The following is a 26,533-nucleotide window of genomic DNA, read 5'->3' as shown; positions in this document are numbered from 1 at the left end:
GGGAGGGATTGGGGGCAGGAGGAGAAGGGGACGACAGAGGATGAGATGGCTGGATGGCATCACCGACTCAATGGACATGAGTTGAGTAAACTCGGGGAGTTGGCGATGGACAGGGAGGCCTGGCGTGCTGCAGTCTATGGGGTCGCAAAAGGACACAACTGAGAGACTGGAGTGGACTGAACTGAACTGAACACGGCCTGGCCGCGGGTCCACTGGAGGGCGCCACTCGACCGGGGATTCCGGCCACACCCACGTGAGCTCCGCAGAGTCTGCCCAAGCGGGAGGGGCGGGACCCAGGACTAGAGAAACGAAACCTTGCCTACCGGCGGCACAGTACGCTCGGGAGCCGCCTAGGTGAGAACTAGCGGGCCGGGCTGGGGTGCACAGTTGCAGGGCCCGGGCGCGGGTACCTTGGACGCAGGTCTCCAGGGGGCAGAATGCGGGTTTACGGGGAGGGATGCCGAGTCCCGTGAGTGCAGGGCGCAAGTTACCCTGGTTACGGGCTGTCCCACTGGTCGGAGTGCCATTCCCCTAGAGGCGAGAGGGTCCCATGGATCAGGGTTCCCGCCGAGTCTGGTCCTGGGTCGTGGTGGCCCAGCCCGAGGCGCTGCCGGGGAGCGGCGCTTGCGTCCGGATGCGTCGCGTCCGGCCGCCGTACGGGCCGGCCCCCTCCTTCTTCGGGCGCCAAGTTTCGGTTTCTCTGCGGGTTCCTGGTCCATCCCGGCCCCGCGGGGCACTGCTGACCCTGCTCTCTGGCCGCGAGCAGCAGGTGGGCGCGGCGGGCCCGAGCGCTTTCCCCGGGCCCCAGCGACGTTCCCAGGGGCCCAGCCTCGGGTTGGACTCCCAGCGAGGAAGTGGTGGACTCCGGCTTTGAACCCAAGAGCACCCTACCTGGGAGGGGGCGCGGCGGGGGCTGATAGCTGATGGGGACCGCCAGACCGGGGGCCTCTGGCTCTACCCTGAACTGAATCCTGGGCTTTCACTAATTGCAACAACGGGAAAGTGATGTTGCGAAAAATGCCAGTTATCTTTTATTTCACAGTAACTTTTAGGAGACCGGGATCACTGCCCACGTAATCGGGCCGTCCAGAGCTCGGGGTGCTCCTGACTTATCAGGGTTGTCTGACTCATCAGAGTTGTCTGTGGCCAGGGGCTGAAGGCCAAGTTGGCGCCCCTCCCGTGATGGCCTTGACAGCTGGGAGTGGGCTGTGGCCCTGGGGGAAGCCAGGGAGGGCTCAGAATGGGGGAGTGGAGGTGGGGGCCTCCACCTGGTTTTCTTTGGTGGTGGTTGGGAGGATGTTGCTGGAAAAAGTGGGAAGGAAAAAAGTCCGGTAACTGAGAGGATAGAGAAGTGTTGGTACCTGCCATAACCCATAAGCCCCTGGTGCTGGGGAGAAACAACAGGACACTTTAGTGAGTAATTCTGATCCCTGCTGTGAGTTTTCTGGTCTGTGTGGAAGCAGAGCTTTGGACAGAGGGAATGCACCTTAGGAGAGAGGACTGGGCCCTGGGGAGTCATCGAGAGCTTTTAGTGAGAGAGCGCCCAGACTACAGAGGTGGTTATTTCAGGGGGCGTTGGGAGGGGGAGAAGGGAAGTGGGGATCAGGACCCTGAGGGTAACCGCACACTTCGGGTGCTTTTGGTCCTGCTCTCCCCCTACCCAGCCCACCGTCAGGGGAGAGCAAGTTGGTGGTGTCAGACGAAGTGAGAAGGAGACTCAGGGACCACAGGGGGCCGGCAGACAGGGAGTCGCTGTCTGATGGGGCCCTTTGCTTGCCCTCCTAGCTGGGGAAGGAGCCAACTGGGCCACTGTTCCAGCAGAATTCTTGGGTCTGAAGCCAACAGAAAAGGGTGACAGGTGGATCTTTGTGCCCCAAGAACCAAGATACGTGTCTCCACTCTCACCATGGATGAACTCAGCGGTCTCTGGAGGCTGGAGATTCTCAGCCTGAGTCCTGACCTTGCACATGACCCTGACCATGGTTTGCTGCCACCCCCACGCAGGGTGTTCAGAGGGCCAGATTGTCTGTAAGAAGAGTGTAGGCTTAGTAGATGGCAATTCCTGTTATTAGGAATCTTGACCACTGGCCCTGTTATTAAGAGTCCTGACTGTCATCCCCTGTAGCCCTGGGCTGCCCTGTGCAGGCTGGTTCCTTTGGCAGGCTCTGACTCAGCCATTTGCTGCCAGCATTTCTGCAGTGAGCCAATTAGAGTCTGAGTCCCTTGTCTGGGGCATACAGCAGGTAGCCCCAGTCTCTGTCTGCTCCCCCACTAACCCCAGTCTCCACTCACTTGGCTCAGCTGAACTGGCTCCCAGTCTCAGCTGGTTGGGGACATTTTTAGATTCACTGAGTCCTGTCAGGAGGCTGGGAGGGGCAAACCTGGCCCTGGTGGGGGCAGCAGAAAAGGAAGTGGGTGCTGCAGCCACATGGAAGGGGAGGTTGGGATGAGGAAGACTGGAGAACTTCGGGGGCGGTGATCAGACTAGGTTTCAATTGAGCAGGGAGAACTGGGCTGCCGCAATTTCACTTTCTCAGAAAATGAAACTGAAGCAAGGCTGTGGTCATGTGACAGGTGGCGGGGTATAAAGCTGGCAGCCTCAAGACTCTAGCTTCCAGATCGGCAGAAGCATGCCAGCCCCAGGAATTCCTCTCCCTGGAAGTATGGAATGTCCTTCCTGCCGGCATATCTCCAAAGAGGAAGCCCCGAAGTTCTGCAGCGAGTGTGGACAGAGGCTGCTTCCTGCAGCCCCCGAAGGAGTAGCAGGTAAGGCCCCGATGGGGCTGGGAGCCTGGTGCAGGTGGTGGGGAGGGCAGTTAGCTCAGTCCCTCTTCCATCCCTAGAAGTGGAGACCTTGACCAGCAGGCATCCCAGGCTAGCAGGTCTTCTGTGACTAGAGAACTGTTTGTAGAGGAAACACTTTCCTTAGAAATACAGTTTTATCTGGTCCTTTGCTGAAAGCATCTGTCACTTTTTAAAGAATTTCAGTTTCATTTCTTGGAGAGAACTTGGAGTTTCCTTTCTCCTTAGGAAATGGGAAGTGTTGGGCTGAGCTGAGGGATCTTAATGGATTTCAGAGGATGCTGTATAAAGTGGCATCCCAGGCCCCCTTGGTGGGGGAGGGGTCCCCGCAGCTTGCACAGGCCCCTTCCTGATGAGGGGTGGCTCATAGGTGCATGAAGGAGGAACCATGTCAGGTTGTCCTCACCTGCTGACTCTGGTGGGTCCTTGATTCTCTTGATGCCTGGGACATTGGACTATCTCCCTCTCCTAGTACACGCTAGACATGCTCTGACCTCAGGACCTTTGCACTTCCTGGTCCCTCTGCCTGGAACACACCTTTTCTTAGAGGGCTGCACAGCTTCCCCTATCCCTGCCTTCCAGTCTTTGCTCAGCTGTCTGCTCTTCTGGAGGCCCACTCTGACCACCCAGTTGCAAACTGTGCTTGCCCCACCCCTTCACTCCGAACTGCACTTCCCCAGGCTATCTGTCCCAGTAGCACTTGGATGACACCATGGTGGGTCTTCAGAGACCTTTGCTCTCTTATTCACTGCTTTATCCCAAGTCTCCCATACGTTGCCTGGAACACAGTAGGTGCTCAATAAATAATTGCTGCGTGAACTGAAGAAGGTGCAGTTTGAATCAGGGATGAGATAGATGCCTCCACCCCTGCCCCCGCCCAGTTCTTTTAATTGGTTCTGTTTCGGCTGCATTTGTACAAAGTGCTCCTGTTACAGATGCACTCTTTGGGCTGTAAGAGGTATGGAGACGTGGTCACTTTTTGTTGCACTTTTTGTTGTTGCTTTTCTTATTGATTTTTTTTTTGTTGCTAATCCTTTGGGAGGAGCTTGGTGGGCAGCCAGTTCCTGATCATCAATTCCTGGTCCAGATGTTGAATCATGGCATGGCATGGCTGAAGTTTTGGTATCCAGTTGTAATTTCCCACCTTCCAGAGCTCCCCACCCCTGGTTACTAGAACATCTGCCTGACTAGAGGGTCTTGGGAGGAGGGGTCTTTGGGACCTCAGAGACTAAAAGCGCAAATGAAACCAATACCAATCAGCTAACCTGTGATTTTCCCAATGCTATGCTAAATATTGAGGGAGGAGCTATCATCAATCCCCATTTTACAAATGCCAAGAGTGAAGCAAGGAGAAGTAAGTAACTATTCACAGTCATGCGGCTAGCAACTGGTAGAGAAAAGATTTTGAACTCAGGACCCAGAGCCAGTTCCCTAGAAGAAAGCTGTGGTTGAGGTCTTGTTGGCCTTAGCATCGTCGGGGAAGAAGTTTTCCTGTTCCATTCTAGGTCCTTTTGGCTTGTCTAAGAATTAAATTGACATGAGATGGATTAACAGGAGAAAATCAGGCCTTCATTTGAGTCTCAAGTCCTGTGCCTGGTGCCTCCTGAGACTCACCCCTTTGGGAGAGTCAACGGGAAAGCTCACTCCTCCTGGCCTCCCTTTAATTTTGTGCGAGGGGCTTTCAAAGGGCTGCTAAGAGCAACTAATGTGTTTTCCAACATAACAGGGGAAAAAAAGCCTCGTCTGAGAACACCAGGTCATCTTCTAGGGTCTTGCATGTCCAGGCAGATAGGGAGAGCAGGCAAGATCGCCATCCACCTCAGCCCAGTCAGAGGTCATTCTGGAGCCCCTACCCTTAGCAGGGCTCGGTCACTACCAAAGTGGACAGCCCATACCTCTAAGATGCTTGGCATCTCTGCCAGTTCCAGGGGCAAAGGCTTTGAGAGTTTTGGGGAGCTGGTTGGCTTCTAGGCTGCCTGCTTATCCTCTGTGAGCACAGTGAGTGCTAAAAAGGGCCATTGTCCTTAGAGCTGGGTCACTGGGGTGGGAGGGGAGGAGCTGGGCCCTGGTCCCTCAGTGTGGGGCACACAGTAGGGCTGAGGACCTGGGTGTTGAATGAGACTGCCAGTTTCCTTCTTCTGTCCCCCACCCACTTCCTGCCGGTTTCTATGCTTCTCTCACCCAGCCAAGCCTCTCCTAACAGGAATGGAAACTGAAACCCAACTGTTAGGAGGCTTGGCTGCTGTGGGGGTTGTCTCTACCTTTTAGCCATGTGTAGGTCTGCCAGGCCGGGAGCTCTGGGCATCCTGGACGCTGGCCTCCCTCTGGTGCTGCGGGTGCAAGTTCCTCGCGAACTTGAGCAGGGCTTGGAGCCAGAAGAGGCTGTGGTGCAGCTTCCTGGAGGTGCCCAGGATGACTGAACCTGAGGGGGAGTGAGAGGCCACCCAGATAAGGACGTGAAAGTGAAACGTGAAACCCAAGTTCTGTTCATGGAGCCGAAGAATGAATTCTGCAAACTAGCAAAATCATACAGGCAAAGTTTATTTTTAGAAGACAGGGATACAAAGCCCTCAGCATAGGCATTGAGAGGGGTGAAGAACCTCCCCAAAGGCGAGGATTGCAGCAGTTTCAATCTTTACTAGTATTGATCTGTACCTTTTTGGTTGGCTCGTGACCTGAATATACGTCCTTTCTGACCAGTTAGTTTAAACGTCGCAGTGTCCAGTTTGTCATTTTTATAGCTTTCTTGGATCCCCCAGTTTCTCAGTTTTTCCAGACATTTCAGCAACATCCCTCAACCCTTTCTCAAGACCCCAGACCATTATTTAGGGGCTAGATGTATGTTTAGGAGCTAATTGTCTACCTGGAGTTTTTCTCCTTGATAAACTGGACAGCAGTTAATTATTGTCTTGTCCTGGATTTGAAGGTTTTATGACCCTCCAGACCAGGGAGGCATTCCTCTGAATGCCTGGAAATTGGAACAAAGAGTGAGATGCTTACTTGAGAAGAGAAAAGTTGAAATTAAACAAATAAAAGAAATCGAGGTCTCAAAGTCTTATACTGTCTAACAATTTCTGCCTCAAAAGGAGAGTGTGTGGAGAGTTCCAGGCCACCCTGGGCATAGGTGGAGGGTGACTGGCTTTGCCAAGGGTGATGTGCATCTGGTCTGCGGTGGAGGGCTTCCAATGTCATTAGATCCAGCAGGGCAGAGGGTCAGGAGGCCCTCCCCAACCCCAATTCCCCACTCTTCTGACAGCTGCCCCAGAGTATCCAAGCGGGACTTCCTCCTTGAGTGCTAAAAGATTATTTTTTGGAAGGGAGGTGGTTTCTGGGAAATGTATTTGTCCTTCTATTTTCTGCATTTCCAAGTTTTTCTTGTTGATGTTTTTATAATAGAAAACAATAAGATAAGCAGCCCAAGACCCCATAGGAGTCCGGGAAGGATTGAGAGCCACTGGGGAAGCTCCAGAGGCAGCCGCCGTGGGAGAGGGTTAGCCCCTGGGGTTCGGGTGTGACTGTGGAGGGCTCACTGGTTAGAGAAAGAGCCACCTGCCTGCCACCACTTGTGGGTCCAAAGATGTGGCCACACTTGGTTTCTGTGGCTGCCTGCTCTGGCTGTCGAATTTGTGCCGCAAGGGAGCAAAACATTTCCCTCTTCCCTCCTAAATTCTTTGGCTGTTCAACAATTAAATTGATAAGAGACAGATTCACATTTCATATGTATAGAAGCCCCATAAAAATTTGAGACCCAAAAGGCAGCCAGGTAATTAGAGCTTCTATAACATCCTGACTTAAGGAGCCTGCTAGGATCTGGGGTTACAAAGAAGAGGGCTTTTCCCAGGGAGGCAACCTATTTTGGAAAATAGAGGTTGCTCTATTATGTAGATAAGTTTCTTGGTTAAAAGCTGTCTATAGTAATGGCTCTCTTCCTGTTATAGACCCCCTTTCTGATGTAAATCTAAAACTTTGAGGAGGGGTTCAAGAGCTTTTCTTAAATCCCCTGAGTTTTCATTGCCTTCAGCAGGAAATAACCCTGGGTGCTAAAGTAGCTTTTTGAGGTGGGAAATTCTGCTCCCTTTCAATGCCCACCGCACCTGACCCGGGGGCTGTCGGGTGGTGGGAGGATTGGGTGGGCGGGGAGAATTGCATTGTTCTATGTAGTGGTTTTAATTTTTTTTTAATTGTGATAAAGTATTTAAAAACAAGTGATGGGAGAGATGATCACAAGCTGAGATATGGGGAAGTCATTGGGGCTTATACACGATTCAGCCTGAATGCTGCGTGAACTGGAACAGCCTGACTCATGGCCTGTCAAACATGCCTCACACATGTGCTTTAGCCGTTAGCAAGAATGCTTTGAAGATAGGGATGGATGCGTTCTGTGCTGTGGTGTCCACATCAACACAAACCAACACAAACCACAACCCCCCCACACTTGAGGTTCCCTTTCCATCACCGGGGTCCTGCTGACTTGCAGTGTACATGGTAACCTACTTCATGGATGTACCCCTCTCGTGTTTGGTGTATGTTCGTTGTTCTGACAAGGTGTAAAACTGAGGACCAGGCTTCAGCAGAGCAGTTCCTCGGAACTATTGAGAGGCTGCCACCTGGGCTGTAGTCCTCAGTTTTGCTTGAATAAAACTCTCTTCTAGAGGGCTTCCCTGGTGGCTCAGTGGTAAAGGATCCACCTGCCATTGCAGGAGACATGGGTTCGATCCCTGAATTGGGAAGAGAAGGTCCTCTGGGGAAGGAAATGGCAACTCACTCCAGTATCCTTGCCTGGGAGATCCCATGGACAGAGGAGGCTGGCAGGCTACAGTCCATGGGGTCACAGAAGAGTTGCACACAACGTAGTGACTGAACAGCAACAATTCCTTATTATAGATGATTATTGATTATTTGCTTTGATGCATAAACTTTACCAATTTAAACACATTTTAACTGGACAATTGAGAAATATGACAGGACTATTTCCTGTCATATCAATAAAGATGTCACAGTCACCAGCAGTTGCAGCCACTGTGAATGGTGAGCTGGTGAGCCCTGAGGGAACCCAGGAAGGAAAGAATACCTGCTACCTAGCAGCCATCGTCCGACATGACTGAAGTGGCTTAGCAGCAGCAGCAGCAGCCATCAGACTGTAGCCACTCCCTGTGGTGAGCCCTGAGGAGCTCTGGATGTGAAAGCAAGATACTGGCCCCAGATATCTGAATCAATCAAATGAATGATTTCAGTGAGCCCAGACATTTGCATCTTCCCATACATAGAAAAGTGCTAAATTTCTTAACTTGGGTTACCTGGTTTTCTTGAATTAACAATAATCTTTTGATGTTCAGGCTCCCTGCCCTTTGTTGCAAAGCTTCTGTGTCACCTGGCTCCTCCCCTTGCCTCCTTGGAGCAGTTCTCATGGGATAACTTGAGATCCTGTCTTGGGGGCTTGAAGTCCTAAGAATTCCCACTGAATAAAACACATAACTCTCAGTGTTTAGGTTATGAGTATTTTTTTTTTTTAGATTATTTATTTATTTGGCAGTGTCAGGCTCAGTAGTTGCGATGTGGGCTTAGTTGCTCCAAGGCATGTGGGATCTTCCTTCCCCAGCCAGGAATAGAACCTGTGTCCCCTGCATTGCAAGGTGGATTCTTAACCACTGGACCACCAGGGAACTCCCGAGGTTATGAATATTTTTTTTCAGTTGACACAGTTCAGTGGCATTAGGCACAGTCACACTGTTATGCAACCAGTCATCACCAACCATCTCCAGAACTTCTTCCTGTTTTCACACAGAAACTCTGTCCCCATTAGACACTAACCTCCCTCCCCAACCCCCAACCCCTGACATCTGCCATCCTACTTTCTGTCCCTGTGAGTTTGACTGCTCTAGGGAACCTCATATGAAAGCTTGAGGCATGTGGAATTTTCTTTAGCCTTCAGGACAAGGCAGCTGCAGGGAAGGGTGGGGATTGCTGTGGGATGACAGGGGAAGCAGATCCAGAGCTGCTGCTGGGGTTCATTTCTGAGCCCAGAAGTAGAGTCTGTACAGCTGACTGTTTTAGGTTGAACTAAGGTGGAAACAGTGTCAGACTTTATTTTTTGGGGCTCCAAAATCACTGCAGATGGTGACTGCAGCCATGAAATTAAAAGACGCTTACTCCTTGGAAGAAAAGTTATGACCAACCTAGATAGCATATTGAAAAGCAGAGACATTACTTTGCCAACAAAGGTCCGTCTAGTCAAGGCTATGGTTTCTCCAGTGGTCATGTATGGATGTGAGAGTTGGACTGTGAAGAAAGCTGAGCGCCAAAGAATTGATGCTTTTGATCTGTGGTGTTGGAGAAGACTCTTCAGAGTCCCTTGGACTGCAAGGAGATCCAACCAGTCCATCCTAAAGGAGATCAGCCCTGGGATTTCTTTGGAAGGAATGATGCTAAAGCTGAAACTCCAGTACTTTGGCCACCTCATGCGAAGAGTTGACTCATTGGAAAGACTCTGATGCTGGGAGGGATTAGGGGCAGGAGGAGAAGGGGACAACAGAGGATGAGATGGCTGGATGGCATCACTGACTCGATGGACATGAGTCTGAGTGAACTCCAGGAGTTGGTGATGGACAGGGAGGCCTGGCGTGCTGCGATTCATGGGGTCGCTAAGAGTCGGATACGACTGAGCGACTGAACTGAACTGAACTGAACACATGGTGGTATGAATAACCTATATGTTACGACGGGAGGATATAAAAATTGGTAACCTCCCTCAGCTTACCCCCAGCCCAGACCCTTCACACCCTTATGAACACAACACTTAACATTTGGTGTGTCACCTTCCAAAAGTTTCCTCCATGTGGTTGAAAACTAGTGCACCCTGCTTCCATCGTGTGGCACTGTGCCATGGCCTCTAGCTGAGACTGGCCTCACCTCTGCCACGCAGCAGCTGGTCCTGTCTGGACTCCTGTTCTGCCATAAATGCACATAGCTGGGCCGGATGCTGGCAAGGGATCTGCCCCTGGTGCCAGTGTGTCTCAAGGACGAGCTCCAAGGAGCAGCCGTGTGCATTTATAATGGAAACCTTCAAATCCACAAGGCTTCCCCCAGCCTCTCTCCTCTGCAGGCTCTTTGAGTTTCATCTCCAGCCACACCAGCGTGTCTAGCTTTGGGCCAGTCAGATTGGTAGAAGGGGGTCCCTCGGGTTCTCTTGCTACTTCCTTGATTGGTAGGGAAAGTAAGTGTCTTCTCAAAGGTTAAGAGCTCACTTATAATTCCTTTTCTTTGAACTGCCTGTTTTCTTTGGGGAATTCCCTTTTTTAAAAGTTGTTCTTACTGATTTTCAGTCACTGGGGCTGTTTGTACTGGAGATGACCAGACACCCAGCTCCCTGCTTCCTCAGCGGGATGCGTGCACTGGGCCTCACACGTTCATTTCCAGACTGAGGGAGTCAGGTCTCGGCACAGCTCTGCATCTTTCTCAGGTCCCAGCGGCCCTGCTTTGTCCTCAGGCTGCTGCCTTCATGGAGGCAAACTAGTTGATTCCAAGCATAGGGTCTGTTTGTCTGACGGGAAGGAAGGAGTTGATGGGTTAGAAACCCCAGTAACCTGCCCTGGACCCCTGCTGTACTTCTGCCAATCACTGGAACTGGAGAAATGCCAGGTTCTGATTGGTTCAGTGTAATGGGGGCCCCACCCCCTGCAGTGGAGGCTGGTGGAAGAGAGAGGAGGTCAGCATGCCCACAGTTTATCAAAGGACAGTGGCCCCGGGCTGTCATGTGTTACAAATATCCTCCCAGTTTTATTTAGTTCCTTGGCCTTAAGTTTCATTTGTAGATGAACCTTAGATGTTTGTAGATGTTTATTATATTTGTTCAGTTCAGTTAAGTTGCTCAGTTGTGTCCAGCTGTTTGCGACCCCATGGACTGCAGCATGCCAGGCTTCCCTGTCCATCACCATCTCCAAAGCTTTCTCAGGCTCATGTCCATCGAGTTGGTGGTGCCATTCAATCATCTTATCCTCTGTCATCCCCTTCTCCTCCTGTCTTCAATCTTTCCCAGCATCAGGGTCTTTTCAAATGAGTCAGTTCGCCTCAGGTGGCCAAAGTACTGGAGTTTCAGCTTCAGCATCAGTCCTTCCAATGAATATTCAGGACTGATTTCCTTTAGGATTGACTGGTTTGATCTCCCTGCAGTCCAAGGGACTCTCAAAAGTCTTCTCCAACACCACAGTTTAAAAGCATCAATTCTTCAGCATTCAGCTTTCTTTATAGTCCAACTCTCACATCCATACATAACTACTAGAAAAACCATAGCTTTGACTAGGTGGGCCTCTGTTGGCAAAGTAATGTCTCTGCTTCTTAATATGCTGTCTCGGTTGGTCATAGCTATTCTTCCAAGGAGCAAGTGTCTTTTAATTTCATGGCTGCAGTCACCATCTGCAGTGATTTTGGAGCCCCAAAAAATAAAGTCTCTCACTGTTTCCATTGTTTCCCCATCTATTTGCCATGAAGTGATGGGATCGGATGCCATGATCTTAGTTTTCTGAATGTTGAGTTTTAAGCTAACTTTTTCACTCTCCTCTTTCACTTTCATCAAGAGGCTCTTTAGTTCTTCTTCAGTTTCTGCCATAAATAAGGGTGGTGTCCTCTGCATATCTGAGGTTATTGATATTTCTCCCAGCAATCTTGTTTCCAGCTTGTGCTTCATCCAGCCTGGCATTTCGCATGATGTACACCCTTGCCCACCCGACAGCAGAAATTGTACCAGGCTGATTCACTGTAGCCAAGACAGCACCTTGAGTGGGGAGAGGACTAATCTTGAATGGCGCTCATGGGAGGAGTCCAGGTTTTCCCTTGGGACATTCACTTGTCTTTCTGAGATGTGACCCGTGTGCATCTGCCTTTGTAGGTCCTCAGAGCAACCTCAAGGAGACATCGGTCCCGGAGGTGGAAATGGAGTGTGGACAGGAGCTGAGGGAGGAAAGCAGCCCCTCCTTGGCCCTGGGCTCAGGTGATTGGCAAGAAAGCCCAGACGAGCCCTGTTCGAATGCCTCGTGGCAAACCAAACGCGTGAGTGTCTGGCCCCTGGGGAGCTGGTTCTGCCCATCTCCTAGCTTTACAAGGACGCTGTTTCCTGCTGTGGTTTCATCAGTGGCTGAACAAGTGTCCCCACAGCGTCCTCTCCAGGACAGCTTCACTTCACTGCTGCCTAGCCTGTTGGCCCCTGCATGCTGGGCTGTGGCAGAACTGCCCCTTCTGTGCCTGATTCATGCAGGGTCTCTGCATCCCCTTCCCTTTTTCTCCCACCATACCCAGCATGTCGTGTCTCCCAGATGCTGTGGCGGGGCTGCATCTAGGTGTCTGAGCTTCTGCCACGTTGATGTCTGTCTCTGCTCTGGGCATTTTGCATGGACCAGACAGTTCCTAAGGTGCGTCCAGGCTCTGGGGAAACGGAGGTGCTCTGGAAATGCCACCATTCCTTGAAGGAGACACTGAGCTGTCTTGTCTCCCTATAAGTGTCAGACCCCAAGAGTGTCTCTTGAGTGAGTGACCAGGCAGGAGCCCAAGTGAGGCTGCAGAGAGTTGCCTGACAGATTCAGGACAGATTCATCCTTCTGGATGAGCGAGAGCTCCCCACGCCGAAGTCCAGCCTGTCTAGACCTAAGCAGCTGGGTCTGTTCCCAGGTTTCTTGGAGGACTGAGAGGGATATTGTCTCTCTGCCTGGTTGGGGCTGGTTTCCTATGTGGTCCTTTGTTGTTCCTTGTGGTTGGGTGGTGGGGAGGTGCTGCAGCTGTCACTACTGTGGCCCCTCGTGAGTGTGCGTGCATGCCTATGTGAGTATGTGCACACGTTCGAGTGTATGTGTGCTCATAGTATGTGTGTGGTATATGCATGTGTGAGTGTGTGTGGTAGTTGTGAAATGTGTGTGAGTGTTTTCATTCTCCTTGGACACTAATCCTTACCAGAGCAGGATGGCCAGCTTTGAGCCTGGGCCATGGGGGACACTGAAATTTTGGGTAAACTTTTTTTTTAATTCCTTTTTCAAATTTAGTTTTTATTTATTAAAAAAAAATTTTTTTAACTGGAGTATAATTGCTTTGCAAAGTTGTATTAGTTTCTGTTGTACTTGAAAGGAATCACTTATATGTATACATATATCCCCTCGCACCCACCCCCATCCCACCATCTAGGTCATCATAGAGCACCAAGCTGAGCTCCATACTGCAGGTTCCCACTAGCTCTCTATGTTACACATGGGTAGTGTATTTATTGTCAAATCAAGGCTCCCAATCCATCCTACCCTCCCCTTCCCTTTACCTGTGTCCATATGTCCATTCTCTACATCTGTGTCTCTATACCTGCCCTGGAACTAGGTTCATCTGGACCATTTTCCTAGATTCTACGTAACATGCTTATTTTTCTCTTTCTGACTTACTTCACTCTGTATAATGGACTCGAGGTCCGTTCATACCTGTATAAATGGCCCAGTTTTGTTCCTTTTAATGTCTGAGTAAAATTCCATTGTATGTCTACACTGCATCTTCCTTATCCATTCACCTGTCAATGGACACTTAGCTTGCTTCCATATCCTGGCTATTGTAAATACTTTTAAAGTGAGTATCAAGGAATACGCACCATTAGGAAGTTAAGTGTTTGACACTGTGATTGAAAACAGTATCGACCCCAGCAGGATTAGACCTTTTTTAAACCTTGATTGAGTAAGTTTAAGGCTCTCTTGGAAGAAAGAATGGGCAAGAATAACGGAGAAAAATTGTTGAAAAGAAATGCCTAAAGTGGGACTTGCTGTATTAGATGAACAAAAACATGTTTCAAAGCCAGTCATTAAAACAATGAATCTTGGGAGGAGTCCATGTACCAGAAATACAACCCAGAAACAGACCCTAATGTGTATAATGACAGTTGGAAAAAATATACATAAATATTTATCTGACCCATGAATGGGGAAGATTTTCTAGTGATTAAAGCAAAGGGGAAAAATACAAACAAAAGATTGGTATATTTGACTATAGAAAAAGTCTTAAAAGAATTAAAAACTTTGTATGATGAGCACAAATGAAGAGTAAATGGTTTAGGAAAATATGTGTTTACATATTTGTATGTACCTAAAAGGGCTTCCCAGGTAGCTCAGCAGTAAAGAATCTACCTGCAATGCAGGAGATGCAGGAAGCAGAGGCTCAATCCCTGGGTTTGGAAGATTCCCTGAAGGAGGGCACGGCAACCCACTCCGGTTTTCTTGCCTAGAGAATCCCATGGATAGAGGAGCCTGGCGGGCTACACTCCATAGGGTCACAAAGAGTTGGATACGACTCAAATGACATGATTTAGCACGCACATGTACATAAAAAGATTTGTATTTACATAGAAATATTTTAAAATTAAGAGTGAGTTGCCTCAATATGTCAAAAACTCTTAGAAATCAAGTAGAAAACAGTAACCTACCCAACAGAAAGATGACTAGCAATTGATATAGTCCACAGTAGAGAAGATAGAAATGGCCATTAAACATATAACTGTCCCACCTCTGAAATCAAACACTCAAAATTAAAATAGCTGCAAGGTTTTAAATTAAACCTGTTAAATTAAAAAATGGATTGAAAGTCAGCATTTGCAACAATGGGGCAGGTTTTTCGCTACAGGTGAGAGTAACGTGGTGGGACCCCTAGTAAAGCAGGTTGACCTGCTTTGACCTGTTCTGCTTCTCTGCTGTCATCATAAGAAAATAACCTTAGGCACGTGAGGATTCAGTAGAGGATTTTATCACAGCCTTAGTGTGAGTGTGTGTGTGTGTTTAATATTTATTTATTTACTTTTGGCTGCATTGAGTCTTTGTTGCCGTACTTGGGCTTTCTCTAGCTGCAGAGAGTCAGGGCTAGTCTCCCGTTGTGGTGCACAGGCTTCTTGTTGCAGTGGCTTCTCTTGTTGCAGAGCATGTGCTCTAGGGCTTCAGGAGTTGCAGCACATGGGCTCAGTAGTTGTGTGACTCATAGGCTTAGCTGTCCTGTGGCATGTGTGATCCTCCTGGACCAGGGATGGAACGGGCATCCCTGTTTTGCAAGGCAGATTTTTAACCACTGGACCACCAGGGAAGTCCCAGCCTTAGTGTTTTATGGCCAAATGTTGGAGTCCACCTGAATATTCCACCCTGGAGAGTGTCATTTGTATCATCCATATAGCAGAAAGTACTGTGGCCTCCAGCTGTTATTTCCACCAAATATTTAAGATGTGAGGGAGGAACTTTCCTGTCCAGTGTTTAAGTTCCCCCTTCCAATGCCAGGGGCGAGGGTTTGATCCCTGGTCAGGGAACTAAGCTGTCACATGCCTTGCGGTGTGGCATAGCAACAACATTTTAAAATATTTTGTATCTACCATGAGGAAGAGGAGCACAGGATGGGCCAGGGAGTCAGGTTGAAGGTGCTGACTGATCCTGTGGTTCCTTCCAGTGTCACCTTGGTCCTGTCTTTGATTTCCTGCTGGCAGCTGGCCTGGGTACCTGGCACTGACTGGGATGAGCTTTGAACCTGGGCTGCCAGTGTGCTCTGACCCATCTCATTCACTGGGCCTTTCCAAGCGCCCCTCAGAGAACTGCCCTTCCCTTTCCACACCGACTGCCTGCCCCCCTCAACAGTCAGAGGCTCTTGACCTTTCCTGTCTTCCCTCCACCTGGGTGCAGTGCTGCACCAGGTATCCCCCCTGGGCTAATGGACCTCTCTGCTCACCTGCAGCAGCTGCAGTGCAGAAGCCAGGCCTTGGCTTTGGGCCCAACTCCCCTGTTCCCTGTCCTGCCCTGTTTCCCTCAGTGGCCTGGCGCCCAGTGGTGAGTCCCACTGGTCCTCACTGCTTCCTTCAATGGAGGAAGGGATGGCACAGGGCTGGCTCTGTGCTCCCTAGGGTGTGCCATCCAGAGAGATTGGTCACTACCCTACATGCCCGCATCCCCAAAAGCCACCTTGGGGCCTGGCCTCAGATGCTGGGCTACCTGCCCCTCCAGGAATGTCCCCACAGCTGCATCTGTGTGCAAGTACTGGCCTGGGCAATGGGATGGAGCTTAGAGAATAAGGCTGCAGGCCTGTTTGTATGGAAGGTCAGATGTGCCAAGGCTTTCAGACATCAACTCTAACATGGGGCAGCTTGCTTGCATGGATTTGCTCTGCCTGCCACCCACAGAACCCTTTCTTTTATTCCCTACACCAGGGACCCCGTGTCTGCTGAGCCTGGATGCCAGGGGGCCTGGGGAGCTGGTGCAATCCTCACTCGAGAGTGTCCCCACTTGGGTTTGAGTTAGGGGTCCCTTAGACCCTGATGGATCAGTGCCTGTGGTCACCCTGCTCTGTCTGAAGGGGATCATGTTTCAACAGGGAGTTGTGTCCAAGGGTTTTGTAGATGCGGCAGATGGCACATCCACATCCGATGAGCTGGAAGCTGATAGTTACTCTGCCTACAAAAGAAGAAAAGAAGATGCAATCCTGTTTGAGGTCACTGACACGTGCTCTCCAGAGTCTGAGCAGGTAGTTTGTGTTAATGGTGGCCCACGATGCTCCCTGCCAAGGCTTGCATGGAACCGAGTGCCACACCTCTCTGATGCTGAAGGTGGCTGTTGGGAGGCTTTTTCCACTCCTACCCAGGCTGGTCGACACAGTAGCCATGCCTGTGGGTTTTAGCTCTCGTGATTCTGAGGATGTTCTGCTAATGTTGAATTTCAGCTTTATTGCATGTGCTCCCCATGCTGTGTGTGCCCCATGTGCTTCTCTGTCTGTGGGACTTTCCCGGCAAGAACACTGAAGTGGGTTGCCATTTCCTCCTCCAGAGAATCTTCCCAATCCAGAGATAGAACCCATAACTCCTGCATTGCAGGCAAATTCTTTACCACCAAGCCCCCGGGGAAGCCCCTGTGGCCCCCTATCCCTACTTTTCCATCCATCTTTTCATTTCTTGTGTAGCTATCTCCTTTGGCAAACGGGAAACTTACCCTGAAAGTTCCACAGGCCATGCAAGATTCTCTTCATGGAGAAGAGCAGGGGGCCTGGGTCTCCCTTGGGGGCTGGGACCATACCGGTGGGAGTCCAGGCTGAACCTCTACTGGGGCTTGGAGAATGCACCCAGCCCCTGCAGTCATCAGCACCTGAGGTTATGGGCTCGTGTTCTGAACCCTGGTTGTGCCATGGAAGCCTGCTGAATTTAGTCCCGACTTCTTTCATTGTCTATAGCATTTGTGAGTCTTGAGGGTTTTACTAATAATATCAAAAGTGAGACTACTTAATATATGTAATGGAAGTAATTTTGCTTGTGAGGAAAAGCACTGAGGCTTCAGACACTGAAGAGTGATGTGTTTAACTATCATCCTTTCACAGAATGGTGACCTTTTTCCTGAGTAAGATGGCCAATTGAGTCATTTAACAAAGATTTATTGAGCAGCTGCTGCATGTGGGGGCACTGGGTGCCTGGTGGAAGGCTGTAAATGAGGTGTGGTCTTGCCTCTGGGCTTCGATCTGTTGGTTAGTTCAGAGCAGAAACACTTTGGGAATTCCCTGGTGGTCTAGTGGTTAGGACTTGGTGTTTTCATTGCTGGGGCCTCAGTTCAATCTGTGATTGGGGAACTAAGATCCCACCAGCCATGTGGTGCAACAAAAAACAGGAACCCAAAAGCACCTTGTAAATACAGAGGACAGCAGTGCATGAGCACTGATAGAAAATATTGAGTGGATGTGGAGAGTCCCTTCATGATCTAAAAACAGGAAAAGCAAACTACAAATAGATTTTCCCAAAAGGAAGGTTTAATACTGTAAAGATGCCAGTTCTTTCCTTAGATATATACATCCAGTTGGTCAATTAATGTGTAAAAGTAGTATTGCTTCCAGTGGCTTTGTTTTGTTTTTGGAAATGGATAAAAGACACTAAAAGTCCATCTGGAGTATAAATTGGTGAGAGTTCCTATAAAGAATGTAGAAAAGTACAACAATAAATGGGAGATTTGACATCAAAATGTGTTGTAAGCTATAAGCATAGCAATATAAAGTAATAGAGCATCCTGATGGAGTAACAGAGACCCAGTAGGGAAAGTTGACATAGAACATCTAGATGCAGATGTGAGTATGTATGACAGTTGAGCAGGTGATAAAGGTGGTATCAGAGAGCAACACTGTGTTAAGTAAGGGGCATTTGAACTGTGGCTTACCATTTGGAAAAAACAATTCTTTTCTCCTTGTTGTTGGTTAGTCGCTAAGTCCCGTCCAACTCATTTGTGACCCCATGGACTATAGCCTGCCAGGCTCCTCTGTCCATGGGATTTCCCAGGCAAGAATACTGGAGTGGAGTTACCATTTCCTTTTCCAGGGGATCTTCCTGACCCAAGGATAGGACTCACATCTCCCGTATTGGCAGGTGGATTCTTTACCACTGAGCCACCAGGGAAGCCCTTCTTCACTCATAGTAAACACTAAGATATATACCAGATTGGTTGACTAATGTAAAAGACACCCTGAAAGTTCTAGAAAATATAGGTGACTATTTATAAAATTATGTGGATATTCCAGAGCCTCACCAAAACAACCCCTTAGATGCAGATAGGGATGCATAAAATATTCCAGATTCTGGGTTAGAGGAGACCATTCAGCAATGCTATGGAGAAGCAGGTGGTTAGAAAAGATTTGCAACATATGATGACAAAGGGTTTATAATTGGAATACCTAACTAATTCTTTCAAAGAAATAAGACATCCATATACTAACAGGACAGTAGGTGAAAGATGTAAAAGGCAGTTCCCATGAGAAAGGGATAAGTGGGCAGCAAATGTGGCAGAGTTCCCCTCGAGGGCTGGCAAGAGCAGAGCAAATGATCAGTGTCCAGAGACTGCCCTGTTGCCACTCGGTTAGGTAGGATTTGGTTTTATTTACTTATTTTATTACAATTTTTAAAATTGAAGTGTAGTTTATTTATAATATTTCAGGTGTATAGTAAAGTGACACCTATACATGTGTTAAATATATATATATATATATTACATTTCAGAATATATCTTTTCCATCATAGCTTATTACAAGATATTGAATATAATTCCCTGGGTTATTCAGTAAATTCTTGTTGATGATCTGCTTTATATATAGTAGTGTATATCTGATAATCCCAAACTCCTAATTTATCCCTCCCCTCTTTCACCTTTGATATCCATGTTTGTTTTTATGTCTGTGGGTCTATTTCTATTTTATAAATAAGTTCATTTCTATTATGTTTTTAGGTCCCCAGGTTTGGTTCCATTAAAAACAGGGTTTGGCTGGTGGCTGGTGGTGTGCGGTGATGTCTACCAGTCTGCTGTTGTGGGCTGGGATGTGGTTTGGGGTCCACATGTTGGGCTGTTATCATCCTGTCATCCCTTCCCATAATCTTTGTCTTCCAGGAACTGTGTCATGTCCCTCCAGGGGTCCATCTTTCATTTACTGCCATCTTTACACAGCCACACCTCCCAGACCCTCTTGGTTCTGCAGGGTCACCTCCCTCGCTATGGCGTGTACTTCCTTGATTTTTTCCCTGCTGACAGCACCCCTTCTTCTAGAAGGCAGGCCTGATCCAGGTTCCATGGGGTGGGCAGCTGGCACCTGTTCATGGGATCCAAAGCCTCCACTACTTTCTGTAGTGACCAGGGGGTTGGGCATGTGTCACAGAGGGGTCCTCCTGGACTGTGCCACGGTGTAGAGGTCTGGAGCCCTGAGGATGTTGTGGCCCGGGTGTATCTACCAGAGCCTGACATCTTATGCCACCAAAGTTGTTAGAACATTGATTGCCTTGACTTATTTGGGGCTTCTGTATAAAGGAAACAACCTACTTTGAAGTTCTGTAAAAAAGGAAACGACCTACTTTGAGGTTTGTTTTAAGCATTGGAGATCTTTTGCTTGCAAACAGTTGAAACCCCAGTTTAGGTTAATCAATACAATAAAGGGTATTTGTCACTCATGTAACTGAGAAGCCCTTGGGTAGACCTAACTGCAAGCAAGGTTTAATCCGGGCATCTACCTGCAGACAAGGTTTAATCCGGGCACCTTGATATTCCTGAAGTCCAGGTATCTCTGTCTGTTTTTGCATTGCCTTCCTCATGTCAGTTAGCTCCTTGGCCTCTCAACAGTCTCCAACACCTTGGACCCTTCCACAGGTTACCAACCTCCCACTGCGTTGTTCAGAGGGATAAGAGAATGCCTCTTTGGGGGGGCTTCCAGAGAAGAAAGAGGAAACATCTCTTTCCCAGGGGAAGCTGTCCTCAAATCTCAGTGGCTCTGATTGGGACACGTACCCATTCCTAACAAGCCAGGGTGCTGTGCTGACCCTGCGTCTGGAGTAGAGTTAATCTTGCTGGAACCACTCGACTGAAAATGGGAGGTTCAAGGGATCATTTCCTGGAGTTGGGGCGTGGGAGCACGGTGCCAGGCAGCTGGTGGGGCAAGGGGTGGTCTGAGCATCTCTCCAAGACTCCAGGAGTCCCTTGAAGCTCCCATTCTCAGCAAATCCAGGAATCTCGTGGTGCCCTTAGTAGAGATTCTTGCCACATCTTTTCCTGATGGCCCTTCTCTTCCTCCTCGGCGGTCCCTACTGTGGAGTCTTTGTTCCTTTTTGCAAGTGTATAGTGTGTAATTGAGAGGCTGGCACTGGTCCTAATGATGCCGCTACTTGGAATTTGTCAGGCTGGGGGTCAACGTGATATTTCTAGCTCTGATCCCAGATTTTTTTCTCTTGTTGCTTCTGCAAAGCCCGCCTTATGTTTGTGGATGGACCGCCCCCCCACAGCCCGCATCCCTCTTCCCCCATCAAAGTACTATCCATGAGTGTCATCTAAGTTCTACAAAAGAGGAAACTGAAGCTGAGGAAGTTTACTTGGGTCCAAAGATGGCAGGAAGGATGGCTGCAGAGAAGGAGCTTAGGCAGTACCTGTTTGCTAGAAGGAAGTGCTTGATCAGATGCCAGTGGAAAGGTGACACTGTCCTTCCTGAATTGGCACAGTACTTTCTATTGAAACCATGCTTTTTCTCAGATGGGACTTAAACCTAATCCAAACTCAGACTGGGACTTGTATCCACAGGCTGGGACTTGAACCCATGATCCCTGGCTTAGGAGAGGACTTGAACCCACTCTCTCTCTTTTTTCAATTGGCTGCCCTGGGTCTTTGTTGCTGTGAGGGCTTTCTCTAGTTGCGGCGAGCAGTGGCTACTCTGTTGTGGTGCGTGGGCTTCTCATCGTGGTGGCTTCTGTTGTGGAGCACAGGCTCTAGGTGTGTGGGCTTCAGTAGTTGTGGCACACAGGCTTAGTTTACACTTGGCATAGGGAATCTTCCTGGGCCAGGGATCAAACCTGCATCTTCTGCATCGGCAGGTGGATTCTTTACCACTGGACCAGGAGAGAAGTCCAAACCCACTGTCTTTTAATTAAAACCCCTCACCTTGTGTCAGTACCTACTGAAGCTTAGGTTCTTTTGTCTCATCACTGAAATTATTCAGCGTGAGGCAAAGTGATAGACAAAGAACGAGTTTATTAGCCTAGGACACTTATGACAGATACAAGCAGGCAGGCAAGGGAGCATCACCCCAAGAACAAACAGGGCTTCATTTTTATAATCAAAGCAAAAGTGGGGAGGGGAGAAGACCACCTTATTCCTCATTTTTAAGTAGATATCAAGGCTTACATCATTAGTCCTTCCTTTGACTCTATATGGACTAACTGGGACTATCATGGCTTTATTTAAATCATATGTATGTCAGCAAAAGGGTGGTAACATATACTAAAATATGGCAATTCATCTCAGGTTTTGTAATAGCGGCCCCCCCAGCCCAAACTGGAACCCAAAGTGCATTGGACCCTTCCCTCCTCTCTCCCTGGTGCTCTTAATGCAGGAACTGCTCTACCACACCTTTCTAGGCAGCCACGCCTAGCCCACTAGCCCACCAGAAGGGACCCTGTACCTGCCACTCATGCATGCATGCTAAGTCACCTCAGTCATGTCTGACTCTTTGTGGCGCTATAGCCCACCTGGCTCCTCTGTTCAAGGGATTCTCCAAGCAAGAATACTGGAGTGAGTTGCCATGCCCTCCTCCAAGGGATCTTCCAGACCCAGGGATGGAACCCATATCTCTCATGTCTCTTGCATTGGCAGGCAGGTTCTTTACCACCAGTGCCACCTGGGAAGCCATCTACTGTGAAAGTGGACAGGTGGAAGTTCTGCTCTGGGGACACCAGCTCCCAGTCATCTCACTGGTCACGATCTGACCACTGAAGTGAGCAGCGGGCTGAGCCCATGACACCTGTCACCTTAGACCACCATCCCATCAAATGCAGTCTCTGCCACTTGGGTATCTCACTCCACTGAGAGCTGGAGGACACTGTGAGGGCCACTGGTACTTCTTCAGACCTGGCTGCTTTCTGGTGTTGCACCTTTCTACTCAGGGTGGCATAGTGATGAGGCAGGCAGGAGCTATAGCAGCCCCACTCAGTCTCTGGTTGGTGCCTCAGTGGTTTCCCCCTCCCCCAAAATGAGCAACTGTCAATCAGGGACCAGTTAGTGGTCCTGCTCAGCCATTGTTCAATGTCAAAGTGGGCCCCTCCCCCAAACAAGTGACTGTTACTGAGCAGCTGTCAACCAGTGACTGTGGTGCTAGTGGTAAAGAACCTGCCTATCAATGCAGGAGACAGAAGAGACAAGGGTTCAGTCCCTGGGTTGGGAAGATCCCCTGGGGGAGGGCATGGCAAGCCGCTCCAGTATTCTTGCCTGGAGAATCCCATGGACAGAGGAGCCTGGCGGCCTACAGTCCATAGAGTTGCAAAGAGTGGGACAATGACTGAAGCAACTTAGCATGTGTCAAACCAGTGACCGTTAGTGGTCCTGCTCAGCCATTGGTCAGTGCCTAAGTGGGCTCCTCCCCCTCCCCCTCTTGTGTATAAAAGGAGCCTGAATTTGAACTGTGGTAAGACGGTTTTTTGAGACCCTAGGCTGCCATCTTCTCAGTCTGCCAGCTTTCCAATTAAAATCATTATTCCTTGTTCCAACAACTCATCTCCCGATTTACTGACCTGTCAGTGCAGCCAGGAGAATGAGCTTGGGCTCGGTTAAGTTTTAGTATAATGTCCTCTTTCATTTAGTTTCTTTCCCCCTTCACCTATGTTCCTGTCTTGGCTACAAAATGCTACTCTTCAAGGACCGTTAACTCCCTGACTTCATGTAACAAGATTCGGATACCATATCTACTGTCTTGTGTTTTAATTATCAGAACTTGTGGCCCGAATGTGCCTGATGCTTGGATGCTTGGTCTTCCTTCAAGATAGTATAGATTGTTGCTAGGTTACTGGATTCTTTTCTTGAGTAGTCATTAGCCTACAACAGTTTCCCAAACTCCCATAGAATTCCTTTTCCATTCTTAATCCCCTAGAGTGATTCCTAAACTAACTAACTATCCTACTATATCCCAATCACTGTCAATGCAGAATGAGGCAGAGGACCCCTGGGAGTTTGGGCATAGCTGCAGGCCCACTTAGCCTCCAACCCTTCAGCCTTTGTCAAAACCTTCACAGACTTTCTGTCCAAATGGTCAGTGTTCTCACCTGTCACCCTCACTTCCTGCCATATGTGCCTTTTCAGGGTCCACAGCATGCACCCCCACCCCTCCCTGTGCTCCTGACCCAGTATTCAGGGGAGTGAACAAGACTACCTTGCCCTCCCAAAACTGAGATCTCTCTGCTCTCTGAGGACACTCATTATAAAATATAAAATCAGACATGTATTCTGACTAACCCACCTTCCCTCCAAGAAGTAGCAAACTGTTCCTTTTTTCTCACTAATTCTCTCTAGGCAGAAATAGGAGTAGCCTTTATGTATGCATTTAGAGCTGGTATACAGCCTTTAGCGGAGAAGGCAATGGCACCCCACTCCAGTACACTTGCCTTGAAAATCCCATGGATGGAGGAGCCTGGTAGGCTGCAGTCCATGGGGTCGCTGAGTCAGACACGACTGAGCGACTTCACTTTCACTTTTCACTTTCATGCATTGGAGAAGGAAATGGCAACCCACTCCAGTGTTCTTGCCTGGAGAATCCCAGGGACGGGGGATCCTGGTGGGCTGCCGTCTATGGGGTTGCACAGAGTCAGACACGACTGCAGCGACTTAGCAGCAGTAGCAGCAACAGCATACAGCCTTTGATCTGAGGTATAACTGGTATTGAATGAAATACACAGGCCTTCAGGGTAGAGCCCCCTGGATATGTTCTGCTGTGTGTACCGCTTTGTCACCCCTACCCGATCCAGTGACAGGACAGTCAGTCCCCAGTAAGTTCTCTAGCATCCCTTCCAAGTCAATAAACTCTGCACTTAACAAATGTTTTAATTAAATATTACACCCACCGGTATTTATAACACAGATGCAGGATTATCTTAGTGGATACTCATCCCCTACCATCCATCGTCAACAAAGACATCATCAGGAGTATTGGGGTCTCCTCCCAACCACCCCCATCCACTGCCCACACCCAGAGGTTGTGACCCAGGTCTGGATTCCTAATGAGTAGTGTTTAGTTTTAGTGTACATATTCCTGACTAATGAGTTCAGAGACAGACCATAGTAATGAGGACTACATAAATATGTACCATGTATATATAGACTTGATTTTTATCAAGGAGAAGTTTGGAGTTTAGCCTTGTGCCATGCCTGTAGACCTGTGAGGGGCCACACACTCACTGGCCCCATTGATGTGTATTGAGAGAACTAAGTTGCCTGTGTGAAATTTGAATCTTATTCTAAGGGTTTTGAAGCACCTTATAAAAAGCACAATCGAATAGGGATTTAAAAAAAAAAAAGGAGAAAGTGAGATAAAGAGCAGATAGGCAAATTGCAAATCAGATGTCAGAACTCTCTTTTTTTTTTCTTTTGAACTTTTTATTTTATATTGTGGTAAAACCAGTTAACAATGTTGTGATAATTTCAGATGAATAGTGAAGGGACTCAGCTATCCATATACATGTGTCCATTCTCCCCCAAACTCCTCTCCCATCCAGGCTGCCACATAACATTGAGCAGAGTTCCATGTGCTATACAATAGGTCCTTATTGGCTGTCCATTTTAAACATAGCAGTGGCGTACATGACCATGCCAAACTACTCTCCCTTCCCCCTGGCAATCATAAGTTCGTTTTCTAAGTCTCTTCCTATTTTGTAAGTAAGTTCATTTCTTTCATTTCTTTTTAGATTCAATATATAAGGGATGTCACACGATATTTCTCCTTCTCTGTCTAACTTACTTCACTCAGTATGACGCTCTTTAGATCCATCCATGTTGCTGCAAATGGCATTATTGCATTGTTTTTAATGGCTGAGTAATATTCCATTGTATGTATGTAACACAGCTTTTTTTATCCATTCCTCTGTTAACAGATATTAGGTTGCTTCCTTGTCTTCTCTATTGTAAACAGTACCACAATAAACACTGGGGTGCATTTTTCCATTCAGATCATGTTTTTCTCCAGATATATGCCCAGGAGTGGGATTGCAGGATCATATGGTAGTTCTATTTCTAGTTTTTTAAGGAACCTCCGTACTGTTCTCCATAGTGGCTGTACCAATTTATATTCCTACCGACAGTGTAGGAGGGTTCCCTTTCTCCACCCATCTTCAGAGTTTATTGTTTGTGGATTTTTTTTTTTTTTTATGACAGCCATTCTGGCTGGTGTGAGGTGATATCTTATTGTAGTTTTGATTTTCATTTCACTAATAGTTTGATAGAAAACCCTTTGTTTTTGGATCTGATCACAGACCTGACGGAGGTGGGTGCGTCCTGGGGCAGAGGAAACATGCCGGTGCTTCAGGGAGACACGGGACTTTCTGAGGAATTTATATAATGAGATAGAAGCATTTAGGGACCTACCGGGGCTCAGGGGTTGTTCTAGACACTGTGGATGCAGCAGTGAAGAAAACAGAGACTTCCTTCGTGGAGGGAAGAGAAAATAAAAGGCATTTAGTTGACGGTTTCTGAGGAACAAAATAAAGCAAGTGCAGGGCTGCATAGGTTTGCTTTCTACTGGGAGAGTCCAGGTGGTCTGTCGAGGGGTGTGGGGCAGAGGACAAAGTGAAAAGTGAAGGAGGTGTCTGGCGAAAGAGCGAACCAGAAGCCTGAGGCGCCCTGATTGACTAGTGATGACAAGGGAGGTCAGTGTTCCTCACAGCTCCCAGGAGGAGGGGCCATGCCTGAAGGGCCGCAGGGGGAGATAGAAGGAGCCTGAAGGGCCTCAAGGGAGATAAAAGGAGCAAGGGGAGAAAGTGGCCCCGAGCCTGCCTTGTAGGGCAGGGCAGGCAGGTTTGAGGAGGTTCAGAATTGGCTAGTGTGAATGCTCTTGGTGGACTCTGGGCTGTAGGGTGGTCTAGATGTCCTGTACTTGGCCCTGTGGTGATTTGGAGCTGGAAATGTTGGCTTGGAGGGAGAGTTTGATAAAGGAGGTGGGCAGTGGGTGAAGGGAGGAGCTCCGTGTTGGTTGATTGGCAGATGAAAGATGTGCTTGTGGGGAGTCACCACCTCTCTCTGGGTATTAGTAACCCTGGGAGGGGCAGTCTCTCCAGGATGAGCAAGGTCCCCCCAAATGCCAAAACATCCTAAAGTACAGAAAGTAAAAAATAGGATTGATGCTGGAGGCTAGGGCAGGACTAGGGTAGGCCAGTCATGTGGGGTCTTCTGGCCAAGCATAAGCTTTGATTCTGGGTGGGCTGGTCAACCTGGAAGGT

The 26,533-nt window shown here is 48.6% G+C and overlaps 1 protein-coding gene across 4 annotated transcripts in view; it reads left to right on the top strand.

The window, feature by feature from the left end:
• Positions 1-255: 255 nt before the first annotated feature.
• The window catches only part of LOC109573339 (E3 ubiquitin-protein ligase RNF213), a 121,143-nt gene continuing 94,865 nt past the window's right edge, over positions 256-26,533 (top strand). For 2 of the 4 annotated variants that reach the window (XM_070774390.1, XM_070774389.1), the window contains exons 1-3: positions 256-354; positions 2,575-2,766; positions 11,687-11,847. In XM_070774390.1, the coding sequence (XP_070630491.1) occupies positions 2,631-2,766; positions 11,687-11,847 (297 nt within the window). In that variant the 5' untranslated portion in view covers positions 256-354; positions 2,575-2,630. Of the gene's footprint in view, positions 355-686; positions 770-2,574; positions 2,767-11,686; positions 11,848-16,155; positions 16,306-26,533 lie in introns of those variants that run through there. The other 2 variants (XM_070774387.1, XM_070774388.1) reach the window with 2 other exon arrangements.

The sequence above is a fragment of the Bos indicus genome, chromosome 19, assembly GCF_029378745.1.
Source record: "Bos indicus isolate NIAB-ARS_2022 breed Sahiwal x Tharparkar chromosome 19, NIAB-ARS_B.indTharparkar_mat_pri_1.0, whole genome shotgun sequence".
Classification (NCBI taxonomy): Eukaryota; Metazoa; Chordata; class Mammalia; order Artiodactyla; family Bovidae; genus Bos; species Bos indicus.
This window is presented reverse-complemented; position numbering and strand designations above follow the sequence as displayed.